Here is a 14293-nt window from a genome sequence, read left to right on the forward strand (position 1 = left end):
GTGCCCTCAGTCCACAGTTCCACACCCAAAGGGCATAAAATATCAACACAGCAAGTTTGTTGTTGTATTTATGCAACGTGCTTAATCTTCAACATGTTCAGGGGAGGATTTTACCAACTCACACAGCTGAAAGGCGGATTCATGTTCTAATTCGAACGATATGTGAAACAATTACAGTGAAATTTTTTAAGCTTGTGACTAAATTTTAAACTTCACTCATAATGTTTCTACGAATTTTGTTCTAATCATGATAACATTCTTCCTCTATGAACAAGGAACGCTTGTCAGGAATTGTTTATGTGATGATTGCTCAAGATTCTAGACAATGTGGCAGTTATCGAAGTGGCAGCTGTGCTCTCTCACATTTTGTTTGACATTCCTGAATGACTTTTTTATAACATTCATTGTTTGTTTAGAAGAATATTTTTGGTCCATCTGTGCTGAAAGGAACATAGTGAGCCATACTGTAAAAATATTAATTATTATTGGTTTGAATGACAAGGAAATGCATGGTGTACTACATTTGAGTATTGTAGCCTCAACTAAGGACTGAAAGGGGAATATTTGGTTGCCACTGGTTGCACATACACAAACAATTTAGTCTATAGGGAAGACACTGAATTCTAGCGGATGTTTGCGGGGGGAAAAAAATTCAAATATTTTCGCATTCAAGTTCTTCTCCACTGAGTTATCGACTAATGTGTGAGCGTGTTTATGTGTAATTCTGATACATTAAGTTTGAGACCTTATTTGAGTGCTTCATAATAAAACATATTGGTATTTTGCATGCGGAGGCGTGTGCGAAGTGAGATGTGGATCCCAAGAGACAAGTGAACGTTGATCACAGAGTTTGTTGGTAGCAGATGGGCACCAGTCTGATAAGTACTCCACTGCATCAGTGGGATTGTAATATCTCAATCGTTGATGCTGCAACATAGAAATACCTTTGGACTGCTGGCTTCAGTCCAGTCTGGCAATAATTAAAGACCATGGAAGATGATCAGGCACTGGTTTACAATGGCAGCCTGATCACTGGTATAAACTTTTACCCATGCTGGATGCTTAGTGCTTAGTGGCAGAGATCGGAGCTGTGTAGCTCTGTAGAATGTCTGATTTGGAACCACAGAGCTCTGGCGCTGGTCAATAATAAGAATAATGAGGGGGTGTGGGAGATGAGTTTCCTAGTCTTGATAACGTAACAAATATGGTTCTTACAGTGCCCGCTCAACTAAGTTCCAGCAGTATTGTTAGACTTATGAAAACCTATTCATGAGTATGTACAGTGAACTATGATTGCAGCAATTTCAGTTATAACCAAAGTTCGGTGCTCGCCTTTTGACTAAAATATCCTGCAAGTTGGAAGCTAAATGTTCTACATCCATGAATTTATTTATAAGTCTGAATGGAAATTCTAAATGGAGTTTCCTCTATGAGGGAAGAGACATGCACTCGTAAAGTATTGTCTGAGGAAAAGAGGTCTCAAGGTCAAGGTTGATTGGCATGAGCTCCTTGTAAAGCATGATTGTGATACTTGTCTTGTCGATTAGAATCGTGATAATGTCTTTGGTAAGGAAGTATGTAGCTTTTTGTCATTATTTTAGATGAAGATACGATTTCAGGATGTTTATAAATTCTACAATACTGCAGATCTTAGCTTGAAGATTCAGGAAAGGAAAAGACTACAGATCCTCCTGAAACCCCTTGCGTCACCCAACAGCTAACTGTTGTGCAGTCAGATTCAATGGAGTAGTGTGCATGTACTAGGTGTTCATACCATTAACCACTAATTTTCTTAGACCTATGCCCTGTTTCAACTTTGGATCTTACCACTTTGGCTGTCATGAATGTATTGTAAATATGGACGTTACACTTACAGTTATGACTGGTGTTACAATAGTGTCTAGGAATTTTTCCTAGACCAGACTGCAGTGAACATCATCAGATTCATTGTTTTTCTGAACTGTTTGGTATCATCATCAGATTGAGTGTCAGTCCATCGGTGTGTCTCTCTGCTGCAGAGCGGGGAGAACACCTACCAGCTTCACATGTTCAGGAGTGGGATCTATGGATTGTCAAAATATACTGAGAGAAAAAAGTAAAGAAACATAGGAGAATTCATAAGATTTTCCATATTTCATCATCAGGTTTGAATAGCACGGTGTTAGGAAATCTCAGGATAAATAAAGGAACAGTGCTATGAAGTGATGTTCCCTTATTTGTTTCCCTCAGTATACATCAGCTTTAACTGATTTGGCAAAATTCTCCCAAATTCATTATATTTTTGACCAGTAAACAGGACTATTCATTGTTGAGAGGATATTATATTGAGACGTTAGAGATGTCCCAAGCCTCCACCGGTCAATCATCAGTCTTACTGACCTACACAGCCTAAGAGGCTTACTACATACTACGTAGGGATAAGGAGAGAGTGTGATGTTAATCCGCAGCTCTTTACTTCCTTGATGGTGCTCAGTATCTATTGTGATGTTTGCTTGTGTTGAGACAGACTGTGATATGTGTCTGCTGACTAATCGTGAAATGATACAGATGATATATGATACATATTTCACGATAACATGCATACCACAATATGCATATTTACATCAAGTCATGTTGAAACTTCTTGATTATAAATATGTCAGCTGTTTCAAAACAGAAGCTAGCGTGTTCTTATTAACTATCGTAGTAAGGAACTCAAAACAGTGATTATAGCACATTTTTCAACTTTTGCAAGGGGTTATTGAATGAGCAGCAAGTAATTTGTTTCAGCAAGTGTGTCATTTTCTATTGATACAGACAAGAAACATCCATCATAATGTTCCTTGTAAACTAAAGATGTAACAGTACACGTGTCATTTAACACCCACTGCTAATGTATACCATATATACCCGCGTATAATGCAAGTTTTTCGTACCTGGAATGAGGGGGTCAGGACGGGGGGTCGCATTATACACGGGGTAGATTTGTGGCATATACGTGTTTGACGGGAGCTTTTGTATGGTTTGATATGTCATGTTAGTTAAGTCAACTGTCATGTCTTGTTGGAATATGTATGTTACACTTTGGACATGATGGGAGACACGTATTTTACAATGGGCTTGTCTGTGGATGAGTCACTTGTGACACTAGTGAACAAAAATGGCTTGATCAGGAAGTGTTGACATTCAGTCAAGGGTGTTTCAGGAAGACTCTTCCATTCAAGGTATCATGTTCCTATACATGCTTCCTGTTGGATTTATTATGTAGATCTCCTTCAGCTCGCTGTTGGCGTAATGAAGCAACTATATACCATCCAGAGCAGATATTATACTCAGTGTTAGATTTGGGTGAAATTTTGAGTGGGTCCAAATTGATGAAAATCATGTTTCTGGACCCCCTCCAATGTTAAATAGATGGGCAGATGTAAAATAGATTGGGTCCTCACTGAATTTGATGAGTCAAAACACTCCAAAACCTTCTCTTGAGCCAACACTGTATACTAATTACACTAATAAAATGTAGAAAATTTACAACCTGGCTCCTTGTGTGTCACTGTGCCCCTGGGTACTTGCTCATAATATCGACCACTGTGATATGATGTAGGATTAAGGATATACTCCGAAACGTTCTGTTCTTTTAAAGGATGAAGGGGTAATGATATGCACGGAAACGTTCTGTTCTTCTTAATGAAGAAGTTAACATTTATAAAAGTCTCTTCTTCATGGTAATATGGTATATCAAGCCCAGATTCATTTACTGGTTGGCAGGCATTCTTAAGAGTGATTAATTTTTAAAAGACCACACAATGTCTCTGAACATGTAACATGATGCCGTTTAAGTGTGATATTTGTGATCAGTTCAGTGGATTAAGCATTTACTCAGTGTGCTGTAGACCCAGGTTCAATTCCCCGCATGGATATAAAATGTGAAGCTTATTTCTTCGGTCTCCCACCATGATATCCTTGTCAACAGCTTTGATCAAGTGTATTTGACTATAACCCACTTCCTCTTGGGTTGGTACGGCATTATAGTTTATGAGAGGATATCACCCTAAGAGTACATCCTTCTACTGCCAGCTTCCTCTTCCTTGTCATCTGGTATCAGCTGCTCTGTATGCTATCAGACTAGCCTAGTGGTTAAAGCGTTCACTCATCACGCAGAACACCCTGGTTCGATTCCTCACATGGGTACCATGAGTGAGGCCCATTTCTGTGTCCCCTTTTGTGATATTGCTGGAATATTGCTAAAAGCGGCATAAAATTAAACTTATATACTGTGTAGTATATTTCCTCTCAGAATGAAAATAACATGCTGGGGCATCCATAGGGTTGAAGTGTTCACTTGTCTTGGGTTCGTCCTGGGTTCAGTTCTTTATATGGACACAATGTGAGAAGCTCATTTCTAGTGTACCTATCATGATTTTGCTGTAACATCGTTCCAATAATTTTGAAACTCATTTTGTTTTATCTCAAACAGGATTAATCGGGTAAACAGAAACTCAGGTCAGAATGACACTGGATTAGAATCTTGTTCTCAGTTTTAGATCTAATCCTGTTCTGTCTGTCATTTAATACATTTGAAAGCCTGCAGTATATAAATCCCCAAATATCCAAGCCTGCTGCTGCTGATACTGAACCCCTGAGACACATGTTCTGTAGCATGTGGCATACATACTATTCAAAAGAAGTTAAGAACATATCACTCCATGATAGATTAACCATAGAAATATGTAAAGAGAGCAAATTTTATTGTGGTATGTTTATCACTCCTCAGTACTGCTTAGTGTAACTAAATATTTCCAGGAAATTTGCTTGAATTACATTAGTGAAAACAAAATGAGTTTTATTTATGCAAAGTCAAATCGCTTGGAGGGAGTATGCATCCCTGGTGTTACTATCGTTACATGTAGCAGTTCGCCATCTGTTTCAGTTTCCAAAATTGTATGTTTGAAACATTTTAAACACCTGTCAACCATTCACGCAAAGATATATGTAGTTCTCCCTAGTTAGGTGAAGGTTAATTGTTATATTTGTTAAGCTTTTTGCGGTGAGGGTTAACTGCAGGCTGGCTGCCAGAAATTGGGGTACTTAATTTAGTATTTATGTGTATACGCATGTCATGGTTTGTGATATTGGGTGAAACACCCTTTGATCACAGTACAGTTATATCATGCAGAAATGCATATAATAATGATTTCATCATAAAATTAAGAATTGCAAAATAATGATAAAATAATCAATTTGTGAAAAACTCACATATTTTAAAGTTATATCGTTGTGTGTAATTTGCTTGTAAACTACTAGACATAAACACTCTCATTAAGGAGCTTTGAAAGAATATTCCATGAAGGCATGCATGTTACTCCCCAATTTCTGTCAGCTACCAGATGACTGAGTATGGCAATATATGTGCAGCATTCCTGATGTAAATGATATGTGCACACAGTGCAAAATAGCTTTGTAAAATTTCATGCCCAGAAACGGCTTAAACAACCTCAGATTTTTGTGGACTCTGTCCCTAATCTGCTAGATGTATTGATACGTGATGATACAATATTCCCCAAGGGCAGTGTCATGGTGTTTGCTGTATTTGTGTGTCTGATGCTTGTCATGTTGAGCCACATATCCACAAAAGGTTCCTGCCTGGTTGTGTGTATGGTATCTCCTTGTGATCACGAGTAGATGTTCATTGCAAAACATCCATTGAGAAACAGATCAATATTATATAAACTACAGATCAATGCACTGTGTAAGATGTTTGGGGGTTTTTTGTTCTGTTTTTTAACAAAATTGTGTAGTGCTTGTGTTTGTGCAGTGATTTTGACCAAAAAGTGGTGATATTTTTAATTGTTTATAAGTATGTACCTGAAAATAGCACAAAAAGGATTCAAGGCACATGAGCAAAAAGAGAATTCCCTCAACTAATTAAGATTACCCTTCATTCTGTTCCCATCATGGGAGTGCTTAAATTTACAAGGGGAAATTAATTCTGTAACTCGTGACCAGTTCAGCTAATCATCGGGCAAAACGGCAACAAACACACCAAAAATAAATATGAAGAATATATTAATTTTCACCTATTTGGCTGCCATTGGGACATTTAAATCGGAGATGGATCCTAACATTATGAAGGATTAATATGTTGGAAAAACTATTGGAGAATGATTGTTGCGAGACAGCAGCTGTTAGATGTGAGTTGTCCTCACTATCTAGGTGAATAACTGAATGGATCACCTGAACCGGAAGAAATAGTCATAGATTGCTCTGAAATGTCCTCATTAAACACAAAAAGAAAATTTCATCTTATTTTTATATTTTGAATAACTTCAGGAAATAATGTAGACAGACTGGCACTATGAAGTAGGTTCCTTAGATTGGAACCCGAAAACCAAAGATTATCGTCATGTTTCTAATCCGATGAAAATTATTTCTCCATTTCTCTCCATTTAATCAAGGAAAAACACTTGGTACCGAACCATCAGTTTTCATTTTCCTTCCCAAAGGCACAATGATCCTTAAGCTAAAATTTCAAGACAAATGTTGTTTCTGATTCCATTAGCACAGAAAGTGATATAACCCTGTGAGTGTAGCTATCTCTCAGCTTCAAACAGATCAGTTTTATTCCAAACACAGAGAAGGTCGAGCAGTTTCAGAAATATATGCAACCTGGACCTTTGCTTACTCAAAAGTGTAACTAAAGCTTACTCCATCACTGATCAAAATCGAGTGGTGGTGAAGTGTCCAGTGGCCAGAGAACCTGCTGTATTGGGTTTGTTTGTTTAGACTGACCAGCTAGTGGATCAATGACGATTAACATATCAAGTGAGGGTGCTCAGTCACAAATGTCAGAATCAGACGTTTCTGTCTGCTTCATTGGAAGTCATTTAGGGAAATAGAGGACGTTGTTTCATAAATTGACCAAGCATGGCATACTGCAGGATTGGTCAGTTATTGACATTTTTCGTAATCTCAGCTGCCAGTTTAAATTGACATTATTTATGTATTGATTTGGGGCATATTTTGACCTTTTTCAATCTTTTATGGTTCTATGACAGGAAACAGGAAACATTATGGGAGATTGTTTTCAGTGGTCCTTCTTTCCATGGATTATTAGATACATAATGATGAATCAGAGATTCAATTTTCCAGTAAACATTTGCCAGCAAAGTGGCCTTTCTCAAAATAACCAGAACACAGTGAAGGTCAAGTTCAAATGTAAAGAAATATTGTTGAAGTAAATACTGTAAAGATATATCAATATTTTTTCAGCAACATATTATTTTCATATCACCTGCCAGAGGGGTGTCACAAACCAAATTTGCTGAGCTATTGAGAAAACTGTTGAGGCTGGCGTAATCATTAATGACTTGAAACCGATACCATGGCAACATAGCTATGCAGGAAGAATGGAGTCATGTGATTAAAGTTAGTCTGCAAGATAAGAACATCAGTCCTTCTGGATTCAGTGGCACTTTTTTAATATTTCTCTGGCAAATTTAAGTGTATTATATATCCAATTTTTCAAAATTCTGCAAAAAAATCTGCAGTTAAATACCTGTTAAAAAGATACAATACAAATTTATAATGAATTTCAAACTTGAATTCTTAAACACAAAGCTGTAACTGTTTTATCGATTCATGACATTCAAGGTACCACTGGCAGTTCAGATTTTTTTTCATGTAAGATGTTTTTTGGTTTAGAGACATGATCGGAAATATTACTCTTACTGGTGTGATGAGGAATGACATTACAAATTTGACTAAATATTATTTTGTTTTGTAGTCTTGCATCAACCTTCAAAATAAGTAAATTCATTGGCAGAAAAATGGTAAATTCTGCAGGTATTAGGCATGAAAATGTATTTTCCACAAATCAGAATTTTCTCTGCATCAAAAGGTAATTTCAGCGAATTATTTTGCAGTTGTGGAATCAAGGAGAGCTGGAACCTTTTTGGCATTAGTGTTAATACTATAGACTTTCAGACAGTCACCATACAATAATCCCGGACTACAGCTACCCATGGACTAATCCCCAATAGTGTTGTCTCCTGTAGCCATTCACATCTCCCTTTGATTTAATGGCAGCTGACATTTTACTTCCACTCACAAACAATTCTCATCGGCTTCAGTCACCATTGATTTCATCGCATCAGCGACATCACTTCCTTCACCAGCAAGCTTTCTGTATATTCTAATAAACCAGTGCTCTTTATTAACAGGACATTTTGTGTGTGACATTTGGGGAAAAGGAGCCATGCTAGGAGCTCCTAACAAAATTGTATTATCACCAGTCATGTTGAGAAAGAAAAATGGAGTTTGCGATAGAAATACATGTTTTCATTTGATTATGATGGTGCCATGAACGAGAGTTTGAGAGGAGTTGATCATGATATACAAATATAGTTCTTCCAAATGTACAGGCTAGTGTTTTGATTGATGGAGGAATTATTTTTGCCAGACTTATGGGAGTCTGGTAAACGTAGAATATACAGTTAGCATGTCTAGAACATGGATGCATGTAACGTTTCTATATTTGTGTTCTAGTCATTAGGCAATTGGTGGTGTCAGTTGAGTGTTGTCCGGATCAATTCAAACCAGAAGGGTTGAATATCTTCCAGTGATGTCTGTGCAGAGAAATACATTCAACTGGGACATGTTCTTTCATTAGTGGTACATAGAGGTCTCAAATGTGAGAGTAGGCCTGCAGTATTAAAGTGGAAGAGTATGATCAGAATACTGAAGTGGAAGAGTATGCTTAGAATATTGGAGTGGAAGAGTATGCTCAGAATATTGAAGTACAAAAGTATGCTCAGAATATTGAAGTACAAAAGTATGCTCAGAATTTTAAAGTGGAGGTATACGCTCAGAATACTGAGTGAAAGAGTATGAACATAGGAATGTGAATGAATTTGTTCCCATCATGATCTCATGTTAAAGTCTTATATTTTGTTGATCTCCACAGTTGTTTGGTGAAAACCTTTGGTTTGTCTAGAAAACCCTAGTCCACTTATCCACACAGTATCTAAAGCTGCTTATAATGAATTGTTTATGATTTAATGTCAGGAAAAGGCAGATGTGACCCATCTGTTAAAAGCTTGAAGATGCAGCTGCATAATTGAAATTTTGATTCGAAAAGCCATTCAGTGAATCTGTAAACTGACATTCCAAGTCAGAATTATTGCCTGTGATACCAAAAATTCACAGAGTCATAAATTCTTTACAGCAAATTTATCTCAACTTCAAACACGTCTGATTTGTATTTCAAAATCTATGAAGGTCTGGTATGAATTTCAGAGAGAAAGCCTGGCACTTGTCATTTGTGTCTTCAATAAGAGAACATGGCTGATACTAATCCTTCATTTCACAGAGATTTGACAAGTAAAATGTTTTGCATTCAATATGTGCAGCTTTATGTAAACAAAGTCTTGGATGACCCTTTGTGCTATATGTATGTCCATGTCCACAATATGAGCTCTTATATAAGTAGTTAAATGAAGGTAGCATATTCCAGTATATTTTCTCTGATAATATCCCCTTCAATCAATAACCTGTGTTTTCATATTCACAATTTCAATCTGACAGTAAATCATCAATATCTGTGATTTAAAAAATGTCTCAATTCATTTTCCTTTTCTTTGTCTTTTATGTATGAATATTTGATGAATTTGTATAAATATTTTTAGTAGCTGTGTATGGTATGGCCTGTATTTTAATGGAGCGGAGGGGTAGCCTAGTGGTTAAAGCGTTCACTCGTACTGACGAAGACCCAGGTTTGATTCCCCACATAGGTACAATGTGTGAAGCCCATGTCTGGTGTCAAATAAAGCTGCGTAACATTCACTCATCAACCACTCTCTGAATTTTAATGGAATGTATTAGAAAATGTGTCAACATTTTTGAGAAGACAATATCAGATGTACTACCACAGAGATAAAATCTTAGAAATTTTGGCATTCATCATTCTTGCATATATTCCTTTCAGTCATTCTCTGTGGCATATACTTGCTGGATAATGATGTTAGAATCTACACAAAAGCATCTTAATTGTAGTAAAGACAAGGGCTGCAATGAATACTCCAGGTCGCTAATATAATAATTAGTAATGAATACTAGTAATGAAAATAAATAATTACTCACCAATCAATATTAAAGTTAAGTGATTGATGCACAATATGGAAGTTGGAACGCCCTTGTTAACAGGGTTAATTTGTCACAGCTATAACCAATGATCTCATGACACTCAATATGTAATAGTGATAGTCTGCTGTACTATATTCAACCTTGGCAAACTAATATGACTTGTGCAAGGGTAGTACATATCCCATTCTTGCATATCTCACTTTGACAAAGAGGACATAAGGGTTCAAGTAAAACACACTCCCTTAAAAAAATTGTAAATGTTCATTATTTGGTTCTGGTGACCAAGAATAACGAATTGGACTCATGAAGTGCTACAGTATGATTCACTGAATATGCGAGTGAATCGTAACAGCCTAAATCAAGATGTTGTTCATTCATATATGTAATCCGTCCTTCCTAAGAGCAATGAACACCAGTGTTTGGTAAAACTGTCAGTTTTCCAACTCATAAACAGTTGTTACAGTGTATCTTGCCAAATTTTGTTTGCTCTTGTCTCATCTACCAAGAAGGTCCATAGGTCCACTGAAAGTGATCCCAAGGACAGTTTGGGCTTGTAGGAAAGAAAGTAAGGTTTCATCAAAGAAATTCTTCAATCCCTGCCCAAGCTTTGACAGTACTGTTTTTACAAAAGCTGAAGCATTTTGCCACTATTATGTTGTGTTTCATGTCAGATAATTAACAACAAACTTTTTCTGTTAAGCAACAACATTACTCTCAAGACAAAAATTATATGAAATAATATATATTTAATAACAGTCATGTCATATTGGTCTGTCATAAAGATCCTGAAGCAAACATATCCAAGAAAATCCACACAAGTCTAGAAAACGTGGAAAGCCTAGGTATCCAAAGCCTCTGAAGATGAAAGTTTCAGAGCTCCTTTTAATTATGTTTTATTTTGAGGGGGCCATGGACATTTTTTCTGTAAAATATGTTAATTTCAGAAACGAGTTGTTAGTCTAATATCATATTTGAAAGTGAATATTTTTACTGCTGCACATCCTAATTTTGTGAGTAGACACAGTGTGTGGTGTTGAAACAGTTTGTGTAAATTATGTATTCCAGAGACGTCCATGAATAACAGTGAATGTCTTGAACTGCTGGCTAAATTGAAAGTAATGAAATGACTTTATAAGAGTGACTCTCTTTACGTCAATATTTATTTAGAGCCTCATGATGGAGGGTCCAGACCTCATCAGAAAATACGCCTCCGTGGCAACCGCCACTCATCGATTTCGGTGACTGCAACAGTAATTTCTGTTTAATCTACCCATCTGCCTTTGTAGTGGACATCCACAGACTGATAAATGAATTGAATGTATTGTTTTCATTGGTGGAACCATCAGGAGGCCTTGTTTTTTTAGGAGTGTGTTCCATTGGTTTTGTCCCGAAATTGAATTGGTACATGGGACACTTGATGTTTGGCCTTGGAAATGGGAGAGACAGTGTTTGAGATGCATACAAGAAGGACCATCCACTGACAAAATCTTTCATTTATTGATCGGACTGCACCATTGGCTACCAAGATGTAATAAGGATGACATATTTGCTTCATATTTCGATCAATGTAGGAAAGTGATTTGTACACAGAAACATGTTCATGTCACAAATTTAGTTGATGCTGGAAGTATTTTTGTCAATTATGATATTAGCATTTGGGGGTTGGGTATATCTGAAGGATGCTTGATGGCTAATGACGATGATGATCTGGAGTATCATTTCTCAGAGGAAATTATATTTTGTCCATGATTTTATGATCATGCAGAAAAATGAAGGGAAACTATCAATGTCTGTGTTTTATACTGTGTTGCAGTGATGAAAATATTTCCAGTGTTGAACACACAGTGACAATTAGAAGGAGATCAAATATTTCCAGTTATATTTAGGATTACACTTCTGGAGTAAAGTACAGATTCTAGTACTTTTGTTGAGTTGAGACCTATCTGGCATTCAAACCCACACCCTCATAGTTGGGCACCTAATCAGCAGCACACAAAGTCAGCTGGTTAGCCATGGAAATCGAGGTAGCTGAATGGATTAAGTGTCTAACTTGGCTGGCAGTCTCTGAGTTCAAATCCCATATAGGACTCAACCCGTAACACATTACTTTTCCAGTGTTGGCAGAAAGGAACTGAGTAACGGATTGTGTTTGTTGTGGATATGATAATATATACCTACATAACATCCCTGTTCTTTGTTGCAGTATGAGCTGCTGTTCTGTGTTCAAGACGAGATGGATGCAGCTTTAATGATTGTACAGAGTCTAATACAGAAATACCCTAAAGTAGATGCTAAATTATTTATAGGTAAGTCACCATCTCTTTTTAGATTTTTACGTTATGAAAACAAGGCTGTTGAAGGAATGTTTGAGCTGATTAGCAATGTTTATTGATTGGTTGTAACAAACCAAGTATGACCTATGTTTGCTTAAGATGAACCTATATCTCCACAAAGTACAAGCTTAAGCTAGTACATGTGTCCTGAAAATACACAAGATGCACTCAGCATCGATTTTCATTGGTTTAAGCTTGACTAAATAATTCATGAAGGATGTTACCAATTCATTTTTTAACTTTCCTGTTATGTCGGCTAAAACGCTTCATTTCCCAGATGCTTTCAGGTAAACTTCCCTGCAAAACTGTGCTAGACATTTGAATGCACTTGCAGACATGGACAAAATTCATCCCCAAAAATCAATTCAAAATATCTACCAGAATAGATGTCATTCCATTTCAGTTATAAACTTGAGAAGTTTTGAAATCACTTTTCCAACATGAGTTTTTCTGATCACATTCCAAATGACTATTTAAAGCTAAGCAATACAGAAAAAGCAATATGAAAAGCATAGGACCTTTTTCTTTGTTATTTCAGTATTAATATGGTCACATTACAAGAGAAATGTGCAGCAGGGTTGAAAGTGTATGAAAAGCCTGAGGCTAAACCAGCAACCAGATCTCGATGCAGTGTGTGAAAGTCCATTAGCAAGAGTTGTGAAATGAGGGTGTGTCCTGCTTTTGTTAGCTAGTGGTGAACAGCAGCTGAATAGAGACTGTGACTGTTTCGTCATTTCACTGAAACCTCATTGCCATTAAACCACATGAAAAATGTTAAAGCCCACCCAAATTCATGTTATAACATCAGTCTGGGCTGGCTTGGCATGTCAATGATATTGATATGAATGAATTGACTGTTGCTTTGATTCTACTCTGTTGTTCACATGAAAATGTATCTCTTAGATGCTCGGTCTGTCACCACCATACCATGATCTTATGTTCCATCACGGTTGTCAGTGTAGGATTTCACTGGTCAGAAAACGTTGATAGTTTATCTTCTGATGAAAGTGAGATCAAACAAGGAAATGTCAGAAGTCTTCCTTGTACATCCAAGTGTCACGCTTGTCTCCATGTAAATCCTGGTTCCCTACTATGGACCCCTCAACCTGTAAATTTTAACATTAAAATTCAGACACAGACCCTGTGCCTTTCCTATGTCATTATGAACACAGACAAACTTGTGTTAGTTTGGAAGCCTGTTAGTACATGTCTTCCTCTTAGGTTTCTCATCTCCCCATTTTTAACTGAAAACTGAAGCTGTGTTTTATGAGTGAAATGCTAAATTTTTCTTTCATGTTATAGTAGAAGGAACCATGAGTAAAATGTCAACAGACTTCAGCGTTTGAAAGATTCTTCCAGAAAGTGATGCTCTTTGTAAAGGTTACTGAATCAATACTTCTGAAAAAAATCGTACAATATTCTCTGTTAATCTATATTTTGCAGAAATATTATTGCAGTCAACACGATACTTAAAACACAGCATATAATACCTTGGGCCTAGATTTTTTAAGCTCTCTTAGTGTGAAGATCGTCATACGTTAATATTTGGCACTTACGTCAAAGGGAGCTTTGAAAATGTAGACCCTCTTCACAAACATGCATTTCCTAACAGGAGTTTTTATGAAAACCTATGATTCAAAACATTATGGACCATTTATGGCATTTACATGGATAGGTGTATCATTGCTATGCATGTTAATAATATATAATAATATAATTATATTGTTGACTCTATCAGATTCCTGTAATTACTGCTGATGTCACTAACTCTGTTGTGATGTTGCTATTGAGGTGCTGTGTTGTGTGTATGGTCACCATAGATGTAATCTCTGCTTATCCAA

The 14293-nt window shown here is 36.7% G+C and overlaps 1 protein-coding gene across 1 annotated transcript in view; it reads left to right on the forward strand.

The window, feature by feature from the left end:
- Positions 1–14293, forward strand: part of LOC137290770 (ceramide glucosyltransferase-like) — a 59542-nt gene that overhangs the window by 26517 nt on the left and 18732 nt on the right. Inside the window, exon 3 of the mRNA XM_067821886.1 lies at positions 12323–12425. Coding sequence (XP_067677987.1) covers positions 12323–12425 — 103 coding nt within the window. The remainder of the gene's footprint in view (positions 1–12322; positions 12426–14293) is intronic.

The sequence above is a fragment of the Haliotis asinina genome, chromosome 7, assembly GCF_037392515.1.
Source record: "Haliotis asinina isolate JCU_RB_2024 chromosome 7, JCU_Hal_asi_v2, whole genome shotgun sequence".
NCBI lineage: Eukaryota > Metazoa > Mollusca > Gastropoda > Lepetellida > Haliotidae > Haliotis > Haliotis asinina.